The sequence below is a fragment of the Somniosus microcephalus genome, chromosome 6 (assembly GCF_052327205.1).
Source record: "Somniosus microcephalus isolate GS21.2 chromosome 6, FLI_Smic_1.0, whole genome shotgun sequence".
Classification (NCBI taxonomy): domain Eukaryota; kingdom Metazoa; phylum Chordata; class Chondrichthyes; order Squaliformes; family Somniosidae; genus Somniosus; species Somniosus microcephalus.
Genome location: NC_140992.1, coordinates 255,932,943 through 255,955,799, shown reverse-complemented (window position 1 = coordinate 255,955,799; position 22,857 = coordinate 255,932,943). Strand labels below are relative to the sequence as shown.

The 22,857-nt window shown below is 43.4% G+C and overlaps 1 protein-coding gene across 3 annotated transcripts in view; it reads right to left on the bottom strand.

Moving 5' to 3' along the window:
* Nucleotides 1-15,625: 15,625 nt before the first annotated feature.
* Nucleotides 15,626-22,857, bottom strand: part of crispld2 (cysteine-rich secretory protein LCCL domain containing 2) — a 61,337-nt gene continuing 54,105 nt past the window's right edge. For 2 of the 3 annotated variants that reach the window (XR_015078857.1, XM_085991782.1), the window contains one exon: nt 15,626-21,198. Coding sequence is in view for 1 of the 3 variants with exons in the window: in XM_085991782.1 (XP_085847908.1) it covers nt 21,147-21,198 (52 nt within the window). In the remaining 2 variants the exon portion in view is untranslated. The remainder of the gene's footprint in view (nt 21,199-22,857) is intronic. The other variant, XR_015078856.1, reaches the window with a different exon arrangement.

Below are 22,857 nucleotides of genomic sequence, written 5' to 3'. Positions count from 1 at the left end.
AAAAATACTTTTTTATAATAAATCTCCATCACCTCAGAACTTAACCTTTCCCACATTAACACAAAATCTATTCGGCTCTGTTTTAAAACATCACCCACCCAACCTGTTCTGGAGAATTCCCTTTTTATGGGGTTCCGGTCCCTCCATAAGTCTCTCAAATTTAAATTTGCCATCATTTTTATAATCATCCCGCTGGAGTTATTAACTTAAGGTCATTTGGGCTGAAATGTCCATCCGAGATAAAAATACATTGAAATCCCCCACTATACAAGGATTTTCCACCTCTGACACTTGAATAACCCCCGAAAAAACTTGCAACGCTTGCAATGGTCGCTCGGAGCATAGATATTAAAGAGATCGCAATTAAATTCCTCCATTTTTACCCTTAGCCGTAAAAATCTCCCCTCAATGTCTTTGTCCACCAAGGCAACGTTCTCTTTTATGGACGGACTCACCAAAACAGCCACGCCTCTACGGTTATTGTTTGCACAACTTGCAAACAACTCTCCCTTCCAAACATTCTGAACTCTTTCTAGGATATCCTCATCCCAAAAGGTTTCTTGCAGACACAACAAGTCCATGCCTTTAAAACTCTGCAACAACTGCTGCAATTTACATAAGAACATAACATAAGAAGTAGGAGCAGGAGTAGGCCATACGGCCCCTCGGGCCTGCTCCGCCATTCAATAGGATCATGGCTGATCCGAACTTAGACTCATGTCCACTTCCCTGCCCTCTCCCCGTAACCCCTTATTCCCTTATCAGCTAGGAAACTGTCTATCTCCGTTTTAAATTTATTTAATGTCGCAGCTTCCACAACTCTCTGAGGTAGCAAATTCCGTAGATTTACTAATATTATGTCCGTGTATAATTGAGACACGGACGGCAGGAGTTGGTTATAACAGGTCTTTACTGAATGGAGACAACCTGGAACTACTATGCAAATGTTCCTACACAGGCTTATATACAGGGGTGGTCACTACTGGTACTGCAGTATACAGGGGCTGCAGAATATAGTTCCTTCTGCAAAGTACATACACTACAATTCCTCCCCTTTTAGCTAAACAGTACATAACATTCGATTAACAATGAAATAACATATTTACAATTACAGTTGCTAGATACATTAGTTGAAGTTAAGCAATTATAAGTTCAGTCTTTGAGGAGGCTTCCTGATTCTGTCTGGATAATGTCTCTTTGGGGTATCAGGTTCTTCTGGCAAAGTTGAGTCGGGATAAATGTCATTGTTTGGTTCGTCTGCTTCCAATATCACCGATTCTGAGGTAGATGCAATTGGTACTTCGGTTTCATCGCCAGGTGTATCAGATCGTGGTGTGGAGTTGACGTTTCCCAGTGACTCTAGAATCTGGTCAGCATGGCATCTTACAATGCTCTCTCCAACGTCCACGGTATACATTAGAGGTCCTTGCCGTGTACAGATCGTTCCTGGCTGCCATTTCTCTGTGCGGTAGTCCCGGGCCAAAGCTGGTTGACCTATCTTAAAACTCCTGGTCGGCCTTTCATTCATATTCTGAAACTGCCTGTTCTCCACATCTCTTCTGATGTTTGGCTTAACCAAATCCAAGCGGCATCGTAGTCTTCGATTGAAGAACATCATGGCTGGAGTTTGGTTGGTAACCGCATGTGTCGCATTCCGGTAGGCAAACAAGAAGTTATCCACCTTGTGTTGTAAGGGTATATCTTCATTACACATTGCCTTGATAGCCTTCTTGAATGTTTGAACGAACCTCTCGGCCAATCCATTAGTGGCTGGATGATATGGGGCGGATGTGTAATGCTTAACACCATTGTTCTTTAAGAACCTCCGGAACTCTTCAGACACAAACTGTGGTCCATTGTCAGAGCAAATCTGTTCAGGCAGCCCATTCCTGGCGAATATGGTTCGTAAGACTGTGATAGTTTTTTCTGTGGTGGTTGAGGACATTTTTATTACCTCTGGCCACTTTGAATGTGCATCCACGGCAATTAAAAACATCGAGTCCATAAATGGACCAGCAAAATCAATGTGTACCCTTTGCCATTGAGATGAGGGCCACTCCCATGGATGTAGAGGGGCTTGTGGTGGGGCGTTTTGGACCTTCTGGCATCCTGTACAGCTCTTGGTCATCTCTTCGATTTCTCTATCGATTCCCGGCCACCACACAAACGCTCTGGCTAAGTTCTTCATTTTTACCCCTCCCAGATGACCCTCATGAAGCTCATTGAGCACTCTATCCTTCAATTTGGGTGGAATTACTACTCTGGATCCACACATCAAGGTTCCTCTGCACACTGACAGCTGTTCTCTTCTCAGCGAGAATGCTGGCAGCAGTGGTTCGCCATGTGCTGGCCACCCCTTCACTGTTAAATCATAGACCCAGGAGAGTGTCGGGTCATTTCGTGTTTCCTTTTCTATGTTTGCATTCGTCACAGGGAGACATTCGACTATGGTCGAGTGGAATATCTCCACTGGATCCACTGCAAGTTCTTCTTCCACCGTCGGCAACGGTAGGCGCGACAATCCATCAGCATTCCCATGCTGTTTAGTTCCTTTGTACTCGATGTCATATTGGTGTGCCCCTAGGAAAAGGGACCACCTCTGTAGCCGTTGTGCTGTCATTATCGGTACGCCCTTCTGAGGGTTGAAAATGGAGACAAGAGGTTGATGATCAGTAAGTAGAGTCAGTTTTGAAAGGGTAGCCCCTTATTCTAAGATTATGCCCCCTAGTTCTAGTCTCACCCAGCAGTGGAAACATCCTCACCGCATCCACCCGATCAAGCCCCCTCACAATCTTATATGTTTCGATAAGATCGCCTCTCATTCTTCTGAATTCCAATGAGTAGAGGCCCAACCTACTCAACCTTTCCTCATAAGTCAACCCCCTCATCTTCGGAATCAATTTCTTCTTAACCCTTAGTCCATTCACATTAATCGAGACCAATGTAATCTTGGCTCCGAAGAAGGGAAGTATGCCTGATAATCTCCCCATCATTTAATCTTTGGCCCTTCCCTCCTCTCAAGCTCCTTCCCAACTTTTTGGCCAGCTGTTGCTTTTTCTGGCAGCCTCTGACTCTTTTTCACCTCCTGTTTGAACCTTCCCTGCTGTTTCAGCCTCTTCCTTGCATTAAGTTTGGGCCAAGGAGCTGCCCTTTCTCCTTCCTTCTGCCCCTCACTAACCTTTCCCTTTCGACATGATGCCACCCCATCACCCACTTCCATGTCTCTGTCCCCCTCTAATTTCTCACTCTCAAGCTCTTCTGTAACCCTCTGTGCCTGCTCCCTGTCAGATACATAATCCTGCTCCCCGTCAGATACATCATCTCCCATAGAGAGTCTTCCTGCTATCGCGGTTTCTCAAACAATGTCGCTCCCTTCAACCTCATCACCACCTCTGGCCCTTGCTCCCTGATCCTTCTCTCTCTGGGACAATGGCGCACCTATATTGCTCCCTTCTGGCGTCTTTGTCTCGCCGCTCCCATCCTGCTGCCCCTTTAAGGCTCCTGCCTCTTGCACCCTCTCCTTGTCTTGCCCCCCTCCTGCTCAACAAGATGTCCGACTCCCCATCTTTCTTTGGAGTACTTACATTTACCATGCACCCCACTCCCGCCTCCTTTCCCTCCCGCGGACACCAGATCCTTTAGGGAGAGCTGAACCGTATTAAGGCTCGAGTCTGCACTCGACCCTTGCTGCCCGCTGCTGTCTTTGTTCTTTTTCACAGTACTTGGTGTGTTTTCCACCGTCTCCATCCTGTTCTCTGCTCTGCAATTTTCTGCCTCTTCCTGTGCTCTTTCCTCCTTCAATTTACCAGCTGTGTCCTCCAACTGCTCCGCTCCTCCGGCCGTTCCACTCACACCTCCTACTCCTTCACCCATCTCCTCATCACTCATAGAGATTCCTTCTGCCTCACACTCACAGTGGGTGGGGTCTTTGTGACACACCCCACAGCTCGCCGCCTTGCAGCTCCGAGCAATGTGTCCAGACTCGCCGCAATTATAACAGTACAAGTCTGGACAGTTTCTTACAAGATGGTCGTGTCCAAGACAATAGTAACAAACCTTCACTTGGTTATCATGCAGTACTCGGAAGTACTGCACTCCTTCCAGTGTCTCGAATTTCATGCTGTACGGTAATGACCTCACCCCCTCTGGGAACCGCACCTTTACGTAACAGGTTCCATCTGCTACCCATGTTCCTGGATAGTATCTCCTCTTTATTGCTGAGCAACTTTTAATGTCCCATGACTCCAACTTTTTGATCAGCACATCGTCCTCAATATAAACTGGCAAGTTTAAGAATGAGACCACCACCTCTTCCGAATATAGCAGAGATACCTCCAAGAACTTATCGCCAACTTTCAAACTGAGTAAAAGTCTTTCCACCTCCTCTCGGCCACTGACCGTCACCTCGAACCCAACATTCGGCTTTGGTCATCAGGCAAAGCAGCTCCCCTCGCCACAGTCCTCATGTACCACTTGGATAATATCCCAAGCTCATATCTCTTTATCCTCGCACTGAACCACCACCGTGTTTTCTTTTCCAAACCTCCTGGGGTCCCGGCCCAAATCTTTGGGCCTTTTTCTTTCCCTTCCAACTACATTTTCTCCCCTAATTAAATTCATCTTGGGAACACTGTCCTCTGAGGGGCCCAGCACTCCGGACCTCTCAGCAGCCATCTGGTTGTTGTTTATGGGCCAAAAATGCCCTAAAACCTGAAGAAAAAAACCCACCACCAACTTTTTACAAACTCACTCCAACTCCCTGCAGCAATCAGGCAACCAGTAACACCTGCTCACTCCTAGCCTCTCCCACCTGGAGAGTGCTACCCACTGAGTCACAGCTGACATTGACTTTTAATTGAACTTCCTTCTGTACTGTGTGATTCTTCTGTATGTGAATATATATATGATGCTTAGTTAAAGAAAGAATGTGGATTTATATAACATTTTTTATATCCTCAGGAGCCCCAATGCACTTCACAGCCATGATGAGAGATTCTGCCAACAGAAGTACATTGTTTGCAAGCAAGAAATTCTTAAGAGCGTTTGGGCTTTGAATACAGTGTAGAAATACACCTGGCCATCAACTGCATTCTTTTTGTCAGCCAACACTGTATCTTCTTAATTACAGTATTTGAGATATGAAGGCCTGTTAAGACATATGTTTATATTTATGTCTGGTGCCCTCAGGGATCTCAGACAACTGTTTGTTCACCTCCCCAGCCACCACCTTCAGTTCTTGACCTGTTTAATGAGGGCTGAACTCTGCCAACTCGGCTGTATTTTCCCTCCTCGAGATTCCCCCTTTGTAGCAGATGGGACTTTCCTTCCGTATGTGCATATATATATATACACAAAAATCACAGAATCATACAGTACAGAAGGAGGTTCAATTAAAAGGAAATGAGCTGCGAACGAATTCAAACAGTGGACCAGGTCACTTTATTGTGTTCTATATCTCTCAGGAAAGTTCAGCATTTCGACACCTCTTCAATTGATTTGAGATGTTAGGTGTAATGTATCATTGTGGACTTCAGGGGCCAATATCCAGATGGGTGGATGTAAGGCATTACCAGTTTCCAAAGTAATACAGATTCTCCGCTCCAGCTGTTGTCTATTGAGGGTAGTAAGGACTTGTAAATGTTTAACGCTACCAGAAATGTGCTCAGAGCCTGAAAAAATCCATACTCTTAGCACATCATTAAAGGAGAGATGAGGCCAATGAGCAGTAAACAGAAACAACAAAAACATTCCCTCGCCATCCTCAATTGCTCCTATTTGACTTGCCTGGAATTCATACAGAAGGAAAGTCCCATCTGCTACAAAAGGGGAATCTCGAGAAGGAAAAATACAGCAGAGTAGGCAGAGTTTAGTCCTCATTAAACAGGTCAAGAACTGCTGGGAAGAATAGATTGGGTTCACTAATGACACCCTCATAGTTAGTGTCAGCTGTGGCTCAGTGGGTAACACACTTGCTTTGAGTCAAAAGGTTGTGGGTTCAAATACCCACTTCAAAGACTGGAGCACAAATTCTAGGCTGGCACTCCAGTGCAGTACTGAGGGAGTGCTGCACTGTTGGAGGTGCTGTCTTTGGATGAGCTGTTAAACTGAGGCCTTGTAAGCTGGATGTAAAGGATCCCATGGCACTATTTCAAAGAAGAGCAGGGGAGTTATCCCTGGTGTCCTGGCCAATATTTATCCTTCAATCAACAAATCTAAAACAGATTATCTGTTCATTATCACATTGCTGTTTGTGGGAGCTTGCTGTGCGCAAATTGGCTGCCGCTTTTCCTACATTATAACAGTGACGACGCTTCAAAAAGTACTTCATTGGCTGTAAAGCGCTTTGGGATGTCCTGAGGTTGTGAAAAGCGCTATAGAAATGCAAGTCTTTCTTTGAGAGTGAGAATAAAATATACTTCCATAATAATAGGAGCATTATAAACAGTTGTAACAAAATATAAAGAATTGTAAATCACCCACCTCTTTAAATGAAGTGAACTGTGTTTTTTTAATTTTATTTTTTATTATTTTGCATTTTAAGAGTGAAATTTAAGCCATTTTTGTTTATTTCCATCATCACACTATCCTAATCTCAATGGTGCATGATCTCCATTCAGTGTACCCGAGAGGAAGGAGTGAACATTGGCGCAGTTCCTGATAACTGGCCATAGAGCAGAATCAGCGGAGGTTTGAAGCATATCATCTGTCTGCCCTCTCAGCTGGAGACCAGGGAGAGGAAGCAACTAATGGAATGTCATAGCCCCACAAAAAGTCCGTATCAAGAAACATTGTGGATTCTTCATTCTAATTACTGCAAGCATTCGTTCTTGCAAGAGTAGAAATTTTTATCATAAGCACTGGTTCATGAAAAAATAATAGTGCACAAGACAATCAGTTCTTTCCACAAATGTCAGGGAAAGATAATTATTCCAGTAACTAGTCCAGCTTTCACATGTATTAAATGGTGAATCATAAATTTTAAACTTGTTGTTATGACGATGCTCTTTGCCACATTTTAATCAAACCCTAACGCCCTTGCTTAGCAACCATCAGATATAAGGCTTCGAAAACAGAAAAGGGAGGGAGTTTGGGAAGAAGGTGTTGGAGAGAATGGCTTTCCCGGTGCCTCCTTAGTTTGAGAATCATGGGCCCCAATATTAATCTGAAGGCAGCTTCCAAGCGGACTGGTGGAATTGCGTGGGCAAAACCCGGAAGTCAACTCAGTGGGTTGGAATCTGCGATCGCAACTGAACTGAAGCAATTCATTTTGACTTCCCGGTTTCGCATCTCCAAGCTGCGTAATGGGGGTGATGTGCACCCGCATGCCGTGATCTCAGCTGTATATAAAGGGACACTACAGATGGAAATTGGAGGTATTCATGATGGATGGTGCACATAAAGCAAGGCAGCACCCAGAATTAATGACCCATCCCTTGTGGGTGCAGTCAGGAGGAAGAGGGTTATACTTTCCCCAGCAATGGGAGGAAGAAACCTGCTGCTCTCACCAAGAAGGCTTGGTTGGAGGTAGCTGAGGAGATGAGCAGCAGGAGCATTGGATGCAATGTAGGAAGTGGTTTAAAGACCTAACCAGGTCAGGAAAAGTGAGCACATTTGCAAATTCAACTACATCCTGTGGTTTAAGCCCCCACCCCTTCACTCTGTCTTGCTGTGTTCTCCATCACATCACTCAACTTTCAGCAGCATCAGCCTTCACTTTCCATGCACTTCATCGCCTCCCCATTTATCCAGCCACCTTTGTAACTCACCCCAATCCTTATGCAATGTGATGCATCTGTCTCATAGTCACCCTCACCGAATGCACTGCATCTATCACTCACTCATAGGTCTGTCTTTTTGCCCCCCTTGTAGGAGAAGAGAGCGTAAAATGCAATGGAGAGTGACAGGAAGGGAGGTGGCCCGTCACAAATAGTCCAGCTCACAGAAGCAGAGGAGGAGGCCCTGGAGATAAGTGGCACATCTGCGTCCCTTTCAGTCAAGTCGTCGTCGTACGTGTCTTCACACTGTTCCCTTTGGGGAACTGTATGAAGTGGTGGAAGGATTTCTGGCCGCGTTAACGCTCCTTCTGTGACCGTAACCATCTACATACCAGCCATTAGGGTGGTTAGTCCTATGGCGGGAGGGTTTTACGGGCTCCCACAACCCATACGAGGGGGGGGGGGGCCACCCACACCCACACCCACGAACGCAAGTATCCCGCTGGATGTCAACCCAGAATTTAGAGCCGGAGCTCCAACTCCACTTGCCGGGACTGTCTGGAGCGGGGTTCGAAACCCTACACCTTCTGGCCCAGCGGCGGGGATGCTACCGCTGCGCCAAAGGCCCACTCCTTCAGTCAAGTGAAGAAACAGAATTACAAATATCTCCGACATATATATGCTGACTTTATTTCATCAATGACTGAACTATAAGAAGTCTGAGTACGGTGATTGTCAAAGTTGTGACTTTGCCACAACTAAATCGTATTCTTTTGTCTTCCAGGGCCTTCACGTGAACAGCAAGTGTCGCAGGACAGACATGAGGACGATTCCTCAGAGAACCTCATTCCTTCGAAGGGTCCACCGTCACAGGACATACAGTTACACATCAGTTAAAATACTCGCACCTCGGTAGGTCCACTTAGACAGGTAGTTGGGTTTACACCTGGTGATTCACAACTCACAAGTGAGCACAAGCAGACACTGGTGGCAGTGTTACCGAGGAGAGTCCACGTTGGGGGGGTGCAATCCTCTCCGGAGGCGATCGTTAAGAAGGAGAATGCTAGCGGTGCATCAGCAACTTAGCCAGGTACTGACAGACGCACTCTCCACAATAGCGGAGAGGATGGAGGAGTCCAACTCGATCACTAGTGAATTGGTGGCGCTGGGAATGGCGAGAATGTCTGCCATGGAGAGAGTGACCGTCCACAGAAAACCTAGCCAAAGCTCGAGCAGGCAGGGAAAAAGATTACTCGACACATTTCAATTAAGTGGAAGAGGTGCGCTACTATCTGTACCAGTAATAAGAGTACTGGAGACATCAGTGCTGCCATTTGACTGGCTGACAAGAATCAATTTTAACTGCAGTGAAATGAATATTGCCACTTTTTTCAAGAGCTTGGGCTGCAACAACAGGGCTGTGCCTAAGGCTGAAGTGTTGCTTAGAGGCTGTATCACAATTTGAAAAATATCTACAGTCAAGCATCTAGTCAAATAAAAATAGAGAATATATGAGCTAAGTGGAGGCCAACTGTTTCAGCGCAATGGTAACATCACTATGCCAATAGTCCTCACAACTGGGTCAGGACAGTAAGTTTACACAAGAGCTTACAATGTGCCTCTTCTCTCTGTTCTGGAGAACAGCCAGCCTGAAAACAGAGCACATCTGTTAAGGCGAAAGTCAAACTATATTCTGGGAAGAAGGGCTTAGTTTCACTAGTATCTGTACAGACAAGGATTTCTTAAAGTACATATAAATAATGAGTGAGCTCCTCGGATCTGAATTGTCTCTCTTAAGGACTCTGTTGTTGTAGCCCTTTATAATGTTTTCCCCATTTTTTTCCCCAAATACTCACAGTTCTGTTTTCTCCAGTCAGCTCCGCGGGTTTCCACTTCTTTTCATAAGGTTGACACGAGAGCAAGTCGAATGAAAACAGTTCACTCAGTCATAGCACATTTTAATCTGATTACATAAGCTATTAATTATTGAATAAAATGTAGTTTTAAGCAACCTAGGTGGAATTGGCCTGCCTGTGTTAATATTAGCATCTGTTCAGCACTTAGGCTGGAATGGCTATTTTGGCATTAACCCTACTTTCACAAGCATAACCACTGCAACCCCTCATTTTGCAGCATTAGTCACAAGGTCTGTGCATTAGTAACAAGTAATAACTAGCTCAATTACACTAATTATTAAGATCCGTGCTTGACTAACTTGAGCATTTTTTTGACATATTTTCCTCCCTGCTTCAGTTTTAACAAATCGGCGATGCATTTGTAAACAACACATTAATGGGTTTGCTAAAATTATAGCAAAGAGGACAAATTGGGATTTTTTGAGCTGAGGGTATGTTTTAAGGTAAACTTGAAGTAAACGTTAATTTATCCTTTGTCGCACAAAAATCACACACTTAATCATAGGTTTGCTGCATATATTGAGCTGTGTGTGAAAATGCTTTAATTTCCAGAACTATTGGAACTCATTATCACTGTAATCACAGGCAAGTTTTACAAATTTTAAATAATGTATGTGACATGAATCAGTCAATTCATGAAAGAAAGACTTATGAAATAATACTGAGCGGCCTGCAGGTGGCGCTGTCCAGGGAGAGTATAAATACTCGGACACGGGCCCAGCTTGCGCAGGACATTCTTAACAGGAACTAACGAAGGACACAACTAGACCTCCATGTTGTAAAACAGTTGATTAACGCTTTGTTTAACGCTTAGACCAAGTGCCTAGTAGTTTTCTTACGTCGGTATGTGTTTTCTAAAACTAGCTATACTGATTACATTATATTATATTGTCCAATATAGGTTACTTAAAAGGGTTGCTTATTAACAGTGCACAAATGAAAACATCACTCTATTCAACTATAGTAGTGATTTATATGGTCCAAAGCAAGCCCATGCTCTTCATTGAAATACTGCCCTAGTATCTTTTATGTCCACCTGAGAGAGCAGACAGGGCCGCGCTTTAATATCTCATCCGAAAGACAGCACCTGCGACAGTGCAGCACTCCCTCAGCACTGCACTGGAGTGTCAGCCTAGATTTTTGTGCTCAAGTCTCTGGAGTGGGACTCAAACCCACAACCTTCTGACTCAGAGGCGAGAGTGCTACCCACTGAGCCACAGCTGACAACTAGTTAATTCTGGATATTGCTCAAGTGCGGTGGGGGTGGGGGGGGAAGCACTCTGGTCCCATTAGATATGAGTGCCCCACTGGATGTCAACCCAGTATTCAGAGACTCTCATCTCCTCCATATGCTGGGGTTTTTCAGTTGTTAAGTGGTATTTACTCCAATTTTCTCTGCTCCTGAGGGCACTGACTCTTGATGGGGTACTGTTCCATGTGTACTGACGGGCTCAGACATGCCACTCAAGTAGCCAGTCCTCATATGTGACTCTTGACAATGGGTGTCGGCCATCCAATTGTGATGGATGTCACAGCCCCATCCTCTGTGTAGGGGGTGGCGTGCATCCAGTCAGCTCTGCCCCTGACTGTCTCTGAGCGGTCCGAATCGCTCCCACACCCCTGGGTTCTAGACACCGGACTTAGGTACAGGCGGCGATACAGAAAATAGAGTAGACAAATGGCTTGGTTACCGATTATTTATGCAGAAAGTTAATGGCCTCAAGATTAGGTCCATCCTGACTTGATCTGTTCCAAGGTGAAGAATGCATATTCTGTGTTTACCTAGCTGTCTGGCTTTAGAAAATGGCAAAGTCTTTCACAGATCCATGCATGTTAGGTTTCATTTCAGGATTTGAATGGGCCTGCCTTCTGCAGGGCCTTGCTTTTAAAACCCTGCAAGCCTTGGTCACGAGGTTTCAGAAGCCATTTTCTTATGGGTGCCCCTTTTAATAACTTGCCCATACAGGGTCCCTTTATCCATAACTTTTGGGGAATGTGGGAATTTTGAGAACCCTATATCTGCCCACCTGACGCACTGCCCACACAGACTTCCCAGCAGAAGTCATTGGAGCCTGCTTGATTTTCTTTCCTTCCCTAGCCTGAGCATGCTGAGACCAACTGTAGCAGCTTTACTGCACTCAGACTAAGATCAACTAATTCAGCACAGACCCGGGATTGAACCGAGGACCTTTCTGAGCTATTTAATTTTGTTGATTTTATTTAACAAGCAGATCTCTCATGGAGCTACTCACACTGAGTCGAAGGATACACTGTTTTATAGGAATATAGGAGCATACCATGTAATGCACATTATATTATTCTACTGTTAACGTGCAGCTATGCATAATCTAGTGTGTCCCTTCGAGGCCAAAAAGTCCAATTGCTATGCTTCCTAATGTCAATTAGAAACTAATTGCCGTTAGGCAGATCCTGAAGTCAATTAGAGGTCAGAAGAAACTAGAAGGATAGGATTACCTTTCTCTTTCTTTATAGTTTTTTTTAAAGTAACACAGAAATTTATATGCTTTGCAAGAATGGTGGACACATCTCAAAACTGTATTTAGATAGATAGGTAGCTAGACAGACAGGCAGATTGATGTTTAATGATAAATATACATGCAAAAAATGCACTAGATTGTGTATTATTGCCTGGGTGGTAAATGTGGGTGGTTACTCTGCATTTACACCCAAATAGCTTTAGAAGCCACAGACCAGACAAACCCACTGTCGATGTCTAATCCAACCTTAAGGTTGGTGGTGGAGGGCAATGTCCAAGCCAAAGATGCCTGTAAAAACCAACCTCACGCAGAACGTCTGATCACACAGTTTGCTTATTAGTGAAACTTGAAAGGATTCGTGTCTTGTCTGTCAGATCGGTAACGGAGGATGTTATAACATCTCATTTTTTGGGGTGAAACAGTAGGACGGTCAGAGCGTTTATTTGCTGTTAAACAGCGGCCCGTTCAGTTGGTGGAAATCTGTATTTATTTTTTACTTTGAGAACATGAGTCACTGTACAGTGGGTAAAGAGTAAGCACACAGACAGAACCTGTGCACACAGCATGTATGTTTAAACGCTGCCCACAGTCCAACAGGCTACAGCAGCATCACACGGGCCTCAGTAGTGCCGCTCTAGTTTATTTTTTTAATCCCAACGATTTCTACTTTTTATTCTTCACCATTACAACCCCAGGCCTTCATACGCCTCCTCCAGCTAGTAAGGTTAGCAAACAAGCGTCAGCCTCCAGCGTGATTGCTGACACAGTGCCCTTCCTTGTTCAGCCCGGAGGTTTCTTAGATTCAGGTCAGGATAGCTGGGCTTATCCCATTTTTACCCCAACACTGCAAAGCACTGCCATGCCTCCGCAAGGCACCAGCCGAGTCGAGGGTATGAATTTCTTTTTGTCAGAATTCGGAGCTCTTTTTCAAATATCCTAATTGTCAGCTTGTAATGTTCTTGCCTTTGGTTCAGCAGGTCATGGGTTTGATCCCCACTCCAGCACATAATGTAGGCTGACACTTCAATGCAGCATTGAGGGAGTGCCAGATTGTTGGAGGGGTGATAATTCAGATGAGACAATAAAGCGAGGCCCCAACTGTCTGTTCTGACGGTTCAATTAAGTTAAAGATCACATGTTAGTATTTGAACTAGAGGAGAGCATTCTCCTGATATAATGTACAAACCTTTCTCCCACAGTCAACATCACCAAAAGCAGTGAACTGATCCGTCAGCTGGTTGCGTTTGTGAGATCCTGTTATGTGCAAGATTGCTGGTCAGTTTGCCTATATAACAGTCGTTGCATTTTAAAGCAATTCATTGTATAATGAAGCACTGAGAGATGTGATGAAGAGTTACATAATTGCAAGCTTTTTTGTTACAAAACTGTTTTTATATTAATTTTAAAGGGTGTTTTTTTTTTACAATGATCAAATGTTGTGACTGCACTGGAAAATTGTGAGGCCAGATGAAAAAGGTTAGAGCAGATTTTAAAATTCATAGTAAATCATCGTCATTGGAAAGGAACAAGTAAGTTTAATAAAGTGGTGCCAGGGGACAAGTCTACTCCCTCTTCCCAGAATCCTAGGTCCTGAAGTTACATTGTGGGATACTAGTGCAAGAACATTTAACACATGCAGAGATTCCTCGCTCCATTATGTCGAATAGGTGAGCTAAGTCCTTTGCAAAAATATTGGAGAGAAAATATTTTCAGACAAATGCATTCATGTTGTGTTAATTGCAGGACCCAAGATATGTGCAATATATGTCATCCATTTTGTAAGTATGTTTTCCACCTTTTAAAGGGTGAAGTTGTTGACAAAAAGAATGTAAATCCCTAGATTGTCCTGTACTATGTACCACCCCACCTCCCCCCAGATAAAAAGTCGAGTAGATGTTCTGCTTCCACCCCTCTGGGAACTGCTGCACGAAGGCTCAAATCAGCTATTAGAAAGCTTGGGGGAGCAGTGAGGTTTAACTCACTTAGAAATTTCCTCCTTCCTCGCCCTCTCCCTTCCCTGTGAGGAAATGCTTTGCCTGTACTTGGCACTTTCCCCTGATGGCAGAGCAGAGATCAGGAAATCATCACATCGAGAGTCGTGGCTGTGAGCCTGTGTTTGACCACTCCATGCCACACCACATTGGTACACCAATGTCCCACACCACCAGCCCGCTAGACATCACGCGTGTTGAATGACATCTGGTTCCTAGCCCTTCTGAAGTACGTCTGAAGCTGCTAGAGTTGGCAAAAGAAAAGTGATCGGGTCGTCCCAAGTTCAGGCTTAATGGATTGAACCAAATTGAGTCTCCGCTGCTGGAGTGTTGATCTATCACTAGCCACTGTAAACTTTATCAAACACCGATTTCTTAAAAACATAGTAACAGTCTTTCATAAATCCAGTCCCAGAGTTTTAATATGGTAATGAGTTACAGTGTGTTATATCAAGACTACAGCACAGAAACTCAGTCAGCTCAACCGCTCTAGGCCAGCGTCCTCCCACCCCACACACGTCTCCTCCCACCCCGCGCGCGCCTCCTCCCACCTCGCACACGCCTCCTCCCACCCCGCACACGCCTCCTCCTACCCCACACACGCCTCCTCCCACCCCGCACACGCCTCCTCCCACCATGGTTAATTGTTTGACTATGTGTATTATGGATAATATTACAGGAAAATAAAATCACTAGCCATTAGTTACGTTGTGACTACAATGATTTTGAAGGTCTTGAATGGGACCCGAGACCAGTAGGTTGGTCTGAAAGAAAGACTTGCATTTATATAGCACCTTTCACGACCACCGGATGTCCCAAAGTGCATTACAGTCAATAAAGTATTTTTGAAGTGTAGTCACTGTTGTAATGTAGGAAACGCGGCAGCCAATTTGTGCACAGCAAACTCCCACAAACAGCAATGTGAAAAGGACCAGATCATCTGTTTTTTTGTTATGTTGATTGTGAGATAAATATTGGCCAGGACACCGGGGATAATTCCCCTGCTCTTCTTCGAAATAGCGGCATGGGATCTTTTACATCTGCCTGAGAGAGAAGACAGGGCCTCGGTTTAACGTCTCATCCGAAAAACGGCACCTCTGATGGTGCAGCACTCCCTTAGCACTGCACTGGAGTGTCAGCCATTTATTGCCCATCCTCGATGCCCTGAGAAGTTAATGATGGGCTGCCTTCTTGAAACTTGATTCAGCTGAGCGACTTGCTAGACCACTTCAGAGGGCAGCTAAGAGTCAACCACTGCTGAGTTTTTCCAGCATTTTCTGTTGTTACTTCGGATTTCCAACATCTGCAGTATTTTGCTATCGTAAGAGTCAACCACGTTGGTCTGGGACTGGATTCATATGTAGGTCAGACCAGCAGGTTACCTTCCCAGAAGGACATTAATGGACCAGTTAGGTTTTTACAACAATCCAATAGCTTCATACAGCTGAAGTAAGTCATAAAACTTTATTACTAGTTGAAAATAAGCAAGCATTTACTTCCAGTCATTGACAATATAAATGATGAATTTATTTAAAATTTCTATGTTTGGCAACAGTTAAAAATGATTACAAATACATTTGTTAAATAAAAACCATGCAGAAAATGTATTTACACTATTTATCCATTTGCTGTACAAAGATAATAGTAAGGTATTCAAATTCTTCCATAGAAAGTAATCACAGACAAATAATAATCGAACAGCAGGCTGAGGTAGCAAAGACCCCAACACTAACCAGAACCCAGTCAGTGCTTCGGAATAGGAAAGTAACATGTACAAAGCTACAGTTCCTCTTGTTTTGTTCCATCTCTTTTCTTTTCCATTTATATAAACCCTACTTCATACCATTAAAGGGATTGTACTTTCAATCCTAATACTTTGGTAGTTTACATTAGGAGAGTTTATTTCCTAAATCATGCTCATGACCATAGTATGAATGACTTAAAATATCTGTAATGAATCATTGTCAATCAAATAGTAGCATTTTTAAACTGTTGGAAACCATATTAATTGTAAAAATTGCAGTAGCCTGGTATTTTTGGTACTTCTAAACTGTCCACTGATTGAAAGTGGTTCCTTTAAAGGAACAATGCCAATGGGATTGAATCAAGCATTGATATAGGACAACTGAAAGGTACTGTCACTTATAAGTTGCATTTAATACTTGGGACAGATCCAGCAGCAACTTCACAAATATCAGAACACTTAACAGAAACAACAAAGCAAATCTGTTGAACAGCTAAAATCAAACTCTAATACAATGATGGAGGTGATAAATTTATTGGCGAGCAAACTCATGTCTAGCATTTAAGGTATTTCCCTTTGATGTTAGTGAATGTTACACGCCCCCAACAGTAGGAAGAATAATCCCTAAGTGGCAAAACAAAATGTAAACACCGTTCAGAATGTACTGTCTTCGCCCACATTCTTCCCTGAAAGTGTACACTTTCCTGATGTAAGCTTCTACTAGTTTGCGATTAGATCTTAACCACCATTCCCATTTTCTCGGACAGCAGGTTCTGGTATTGGAGATTGGCTGCACCAGAGCCACTGGGTGTGGAGGAGGTGTGGGCTGGTGCTTGGGGTGGTATCGATACATGGCCGGTGGGGTGGTCCACACCCCTAGGGTCTAAGCACCTTTTTCTCCACATTCCCGAACCACGGGAACCTTCCCCTCCTTGCCAGATTTTTCATGCTTCCCTCCCCCTCTGCTGTAACCATTTACACCTCCTCTGGACCGCCTATTGTTTCTTTACTTGTCCCATTACCACCCCCTTTGGCCTTGCACCATCATCCCTTTTGTCATTTAATCACTCCCGGCCTCCACCCTATCACAAACCTTCCCTTTTGTTCTTTCCTCGCTCCCCCCATCCCTTTTCCCTGGCTCTGCACTTGCTTAAAAACTGTTCATCTCTAACATCTTCCAGTTCTGATGAAAGGATATCAACCTGAAACATTAACTCTGTTTCTTTCTCCACAAATGCTGCCTGACCTGCTGAGTATTTCCAGCATTCTCTTGTTTTTATTTCAGATCTACAGCACCTGCAGTATTTTGTTTTTGTTCTGATTTAATTTACTGTTTTATACAAAGAGAGATGAGCGTCAATGGGCCTTTCCTCACATCGGACTTTTCTCATGTTCTTATAAGAGAGCAATCACATGCAAATGAAGCATGGTCTCGTTTTTAAGTGCGCTGTGAATTTAGACCACTGAAATTTCTTGTCTCTACCAAATTTTTTGGGTTTTTTTTTTTTTATAAATGATGAACTTTCCTCTGCTTAAAGTTTAACAAACAACTTCTGGTAAATTGAAAAATTAACTGTTCATCGAAGATATAGGTCATTTAAAAAAAAAAATCCAGCAGCAATTTCTGGGCAAGTTAACTTGAATATTCCGTTCAGCATGCCAGCAAGCAGATGGGTAGATACCTAATGTATTCCGAGTCCTACTTTATCTCATGTTTAAGCTGTTAATACTAGTTTAAAGAACACTGTAAGCATCTTTTTTGTTGGGAGGCAAATCGCGATGAGCTCCGGAAATGTATTAACTTTAGAAAATAAGGGGAAATGTTGAAAGTAAAAAGTGTTTTTGGTCAAATTTTCTTTATACTCCAGAATTTTTCCAAAGTTGTGCAGAATATTACGGGAAATAAAATAGCCCACAGTCAGATATACCAATTTCAGCCTAATGTAATGCCACACTTAATAAGAAAGCAGTTACAAAAGAAATAAATATACATAAAATAATTGAGCATGTAGACCCTTTTCATTGGCATAATAAACCTACTCATCACACCACAATATTTGAGAATGATGCCCTGTTGAAACAGTTACATTCAATGTTTGCAGAGGCTGTGGTGATGGAGCATCGCAGCTCATTTGAGCACCAATGTACAGTGCCACAGAGTGATGGGTCATAGTTTCTTTCGTTGCCTACTATTCCCACAATCGTGGCTGTGGGCAGATTCCCCACAGGTGGTTGGAAAATGAGAGAGAAATAGCTCGTGTGCACCTCACAGTGGCTATTTCAGAGCTGCAATGGCGCAGGATTAGATCTTCTCTGGATTCCCTTGGCCACAGTTGGTGCATGTCCCAGAGATCAAGAACAAGGGGAGTTTTGTTTTTAATGAGGGAGAAAAAAAAGTTTGCAGCCTCTGTCAGGTGGTCATGGACAGAGTATACTAAATAGAGAATAACGCTGCTTGGGAGTGTGTTAGAAGGCTGTGCACATTCGAGGGGATTTGATGACATAAATGTGGCAATGAAGTTTATGTAACCAGATGTCTTGAGCTCCCTTCCAAGCACAGTTTAATTTTATAATGTACACAGTTTCATTTTTGTTTACCCTTCTAGAGCTTTCTGATCAGTTTGAAACTTCCTTTGTCATAACAGCCAACAAATATTTCCATTCAGTTCCACCTCATGACAGGGAGATGTTGAAAAACGTACAACTCTAAACCAAGATACAATGGGGTCAGCTGACAGAAAAATATCATTTTATTGTGAAATAATGCACTCGATTTTATAATGTATTAAAAATAGTTGATGAGAGTTGCATAAGTCTATATAGTTTTATATATATATGAAAAAATATACAGTATAATGCCATAACAAAAATCAAAGTGGTTGAGCAGCTATCCTCATCCCTGTTGGCCCGATGCAGTAAAATAAATTATATTTAATAATATAATCAGAATTTGCAGATGCAAAAATTAATTCTGGAAACATTTTCCAGATTTCTGATGGTTTGCAGGTATGCAATAGAGAAAAAAATTAACATTTTACATTGAAAAGTTAAAAGAAAACGAATGTAGTGGTGAATCCAATACATTACTCATTTAAATAATGCCTGTGTTTGTCACCACGTTGCCATCATGTATTTTGCTATGAATTACTGGTGTGACTGAGGACTCGGTTTTGAAATAAAGTTCCTGCTATCTCTCCCTCACTCCCAGCCTTCCAACCGTGACAATAGTTTCAGTAATGCACATGAACTGTTAAATCCATAAGGACATCAATTACCCATAACACTCAACAGGAAAATGGTACGATAGGGTCTAAATAAATGAGCAAAACGTGCTCTAACCGGAGAAATAAGAAGTTTCTGACAAGCACTGAAAGTAATTAAATGAAAGGGGAATTATGGCATGTTTGTTGTGAAAGAAATGATTTCACTGAGGTTTAGTTTATCTTTTAATCAAGTTTATACGTAGCATATTGGATGAACAAGGGTGAAATACAGAGCTGTGTGTGGTCCTCAATTAGCTTGAGCCAGTATTTACATGAGTGGCACAGCCACAAGACACTTTCAAACCCCAACACAATGAGGCACCACCTATACATCTGTGTAACTCATTCCTTGTCCACCGTAATTTGTATAAAATATACAACTTCCTTCCTTTCATCTCAAGTCATGCACCAGGACCATGTTTTTGCTAGTGTAATGACCTAGTAGTTAGCAAATCCAAGAATGAGCCTGTGGACATCTGTTGGGGAGGGGGAGACATAATAATAGAAAAAATAATGTACATATTCAGATGTTAGCACAGGTTACAAGGATATAACTTCTGGGAACAAAGAATGAGAAAGAAGTTTGCCTGCATTAGAATGTAACAGTCACATGAGACAATAACCTTTAGCACAAAATGGATATTTGTCACTTCAAATCATTCAAGCCATGCTAATAACTTTTGAGGTGAAGCTCAGGCTCCAAGTATCTTCAAAGAAAAGTCACCATTGTTTTGCTGTGCAAAATAGAAGCAGCATTACTAACAATTTGGCAGATTAGCCTGGATGTCCACCAATATTTACCAGCCTTCAAATCCATGTACACTTCCAGCTAAAGCAAAAGCTGCCATGGCTTCAAAACCTTCATGAAGTCCTAAAGACCTTGGGGGAGAAATTGGGTGAGTCGCACCACCTGTTAGCGCCTAAAGAGGCAGCCAGTGGCTGTAGCGCCACTGGCTGCGCCTCCCGCGATATTCAGCAGGGGCGCTAATGGTGGCGTTAGCCTGTTGCGCTGCGCCGCCACCGATGATGTCATCGGTGTGCACAGCGCCCCATTCGCGCCCCGATCGCAATATTTGGTAGTGAACGCCGCTGTTGTGCCGTTCGCTACCCGCGCCCGGTTCACAGGGCCTTACTGCGCCGGCAGAGGCGCAAGTTAAGGTGGAGGTGCGGGGCGGCCACCTGCCAGCACCTCCGTCCCCGGCCTCCAGATCCCACCCCCCCGCGGCATTGCCGGCTGTTTCCCGAGAGCTCGGCACTTCTCCATGGTGCCGGGCTCTTTTGCCGGCACTCACGATCAGGGTTCGCGCTGCTGCAGGCCCCTCCCCCTTAACAATGGGAGGAAGGCCTGCAGTACCGCTGCGGCACGTTGCGCTGCGAAATTCACTTTCAGTGCCCTAAGAGGGACGCGGAGCGCCTCGAGCCGTGCCCCGTCTCCCTCTAGGGGCACTGAGGCTGAATATCTGACGATCGCTACTGCTCCGAACGCTGCGCAAAAATCTGTGCCCAGGCCAACTTGCCGCCAGTTTGGCGCCTCACCCCAATTTCTAGGCCCTTGTCTTTAACTGCTCTGTAGAATTTATTTCCTTAAATGTATGCACATGGTGCTTTGCCAGTTGGCAGTGAAGCAAATAAATGTAAGAGACACACACACTAATTCCAATAGATTGCACTGAAATATATATCAAACCAAGGGTAAATACTTAACTATATCAATATTGAGCAATTTAACTTATAGACTTACCAGCACTGCTGTAAATAACTATATTTTCTGCCTTTAAACGAAATATTACATTTATTATGTACAAAAATTGTAGGAATGTTCAAACCAGAATCCATTTTTTTGGCAGATGAGATGCAAGATTTGTAGTCTGAGAATGTTGTTTACTTCTTCTTGTGATGAAGATGATCACTATTGTCAAGTGTGCACAGTTTTTGTTAATGTTTCTTATGCTAGTGCTTCCTGCCCTCGGAAACCAGTCTGCTAAACCCAGAATAGCTCTGTCCCAATTATTTTCTCACTCACGCCACAGCAAATACTCTGAAGGCTTTCCCGTCAGGAGGATTTTTTATACTGGAAGAGAACAAATGACAGAGATGATCAATGTCACGTCAGCATCTAGTGTAATATCTCTAAATATATCGGACTTTCTGCCGCTGCACCGCAGTGGAAAAAAAAAGACTTGCATTTCTACAGCGCCTTTCACAACCACCGGACCTCCCAAAGTACTTTACAGCCAATGAAGTACTTTTTGAAGTGTAGTCACTGTTGTAATGTAGGAAACGCGGCAGCCAATTTGCACACAGCAAGCTCCCACAAACAGCAATGTGACAATGACCAGATAATCTGTTTTTAGTGATGTTGATTGAGGGTTAAATATTGGCCAGGACACCGGGGATAACTCCTCTGCTCTTCTTCAAAATAGTGCCAAGGGATCTTTTGCGTCCACCTGAGAGAGTAGACGGGGCCTCAGTTTAAAGTCTCGTCCAAAAGACGGCACCTCCGACAGTGCAGCACTCCCTCAGTACTGCACTGGAGTGTCAGCCTGGATTTTTGTGCTCAAGTCACTGAAGCGAACTACCGTCTGTTTCTAGATGGTAGCTTCTGCCACCTGGCCCAAGCCCCATCAGAAACAAGAACGACAAGATCCTTTATGCCCATCAGTGCCCATTCCTGGGGCATAAACAATGCCAAAATTGGTCCCAACTTCTTTTTTTTTAACTTTTAATTCTTGAAACCTTGGCCCTGATTCGTTATGTAGCCATTAAAAAGCTGAATTAGATTCATATTGAGCCAATTAAAAAAAAATACATGAAGTGTTTCATTTTTCACCAATCACTACCTTTTTTTAGCAACTGCTGAAAGACAGTTGACACTTGTTTCCCAGTCCTTAAGGTTCTGAAAAAATCTACGGTGTTTTGAGAGTGTAATGTTTATTAAGATGAGAATGACATTCATAGTCCTTGATTAGCTCTTGTAGCAGAATGCTAAGGTTTCAGCCCAGGTAATCAACTGATACCAAAATTTCAAAACCCTCCATGTGCGAGTCCCATCAGTTCCCTATGGAGCAGCAAGACAGTCCACCTTGGAAGAGGAGGGGAATAGTCCTTTAAAAAATAGCACCACACTCACACTGTTCCAGAAGGGAAGGGAGGTGGATGTGTATGACTTTACCTCCCTGCTCTTCTGATTGAAGAACAAAACTTAGTGGCAGTGGGGGGAAATGAAATCCATCTTTTCCATAAAATTAATTTTAAATATATTAATGTTGCTTTATGACCTAACAATACTTTGAATTAAGTCAACCCCAGACCACTGGATGTCATATCCAAACAGAAGGTCCTAATATATAAAATCAGTTCTCATTTATTAAACAGAATTCCTGATCTGGGGATAATATTTAAATAAAGAATATTATTGCAGCATAACATTTTGCAATGACCAAATTTAACGACCAACACAATTGATGCAGGCAAGTCAAACAGTCCCCCCGGACACCAAAACAAAACTTATTTATAACCAGACTTATAATCAGGCTTCAATAATAGGGCAAGGGAAAAAATTCCAACTATATGGAATTGTTCAGATCAGATTTGCATATGAAGCTTTAACCAAGATTGCAATGCTCCAGTAAATAAGGACTGCACACTGTCTACTACAGGTACACTATCCCTTATCCGAAAGCCTTGGGACCAGCTGAGTTTCGGTTTTCGGAATTTTTCGGATTTCAGA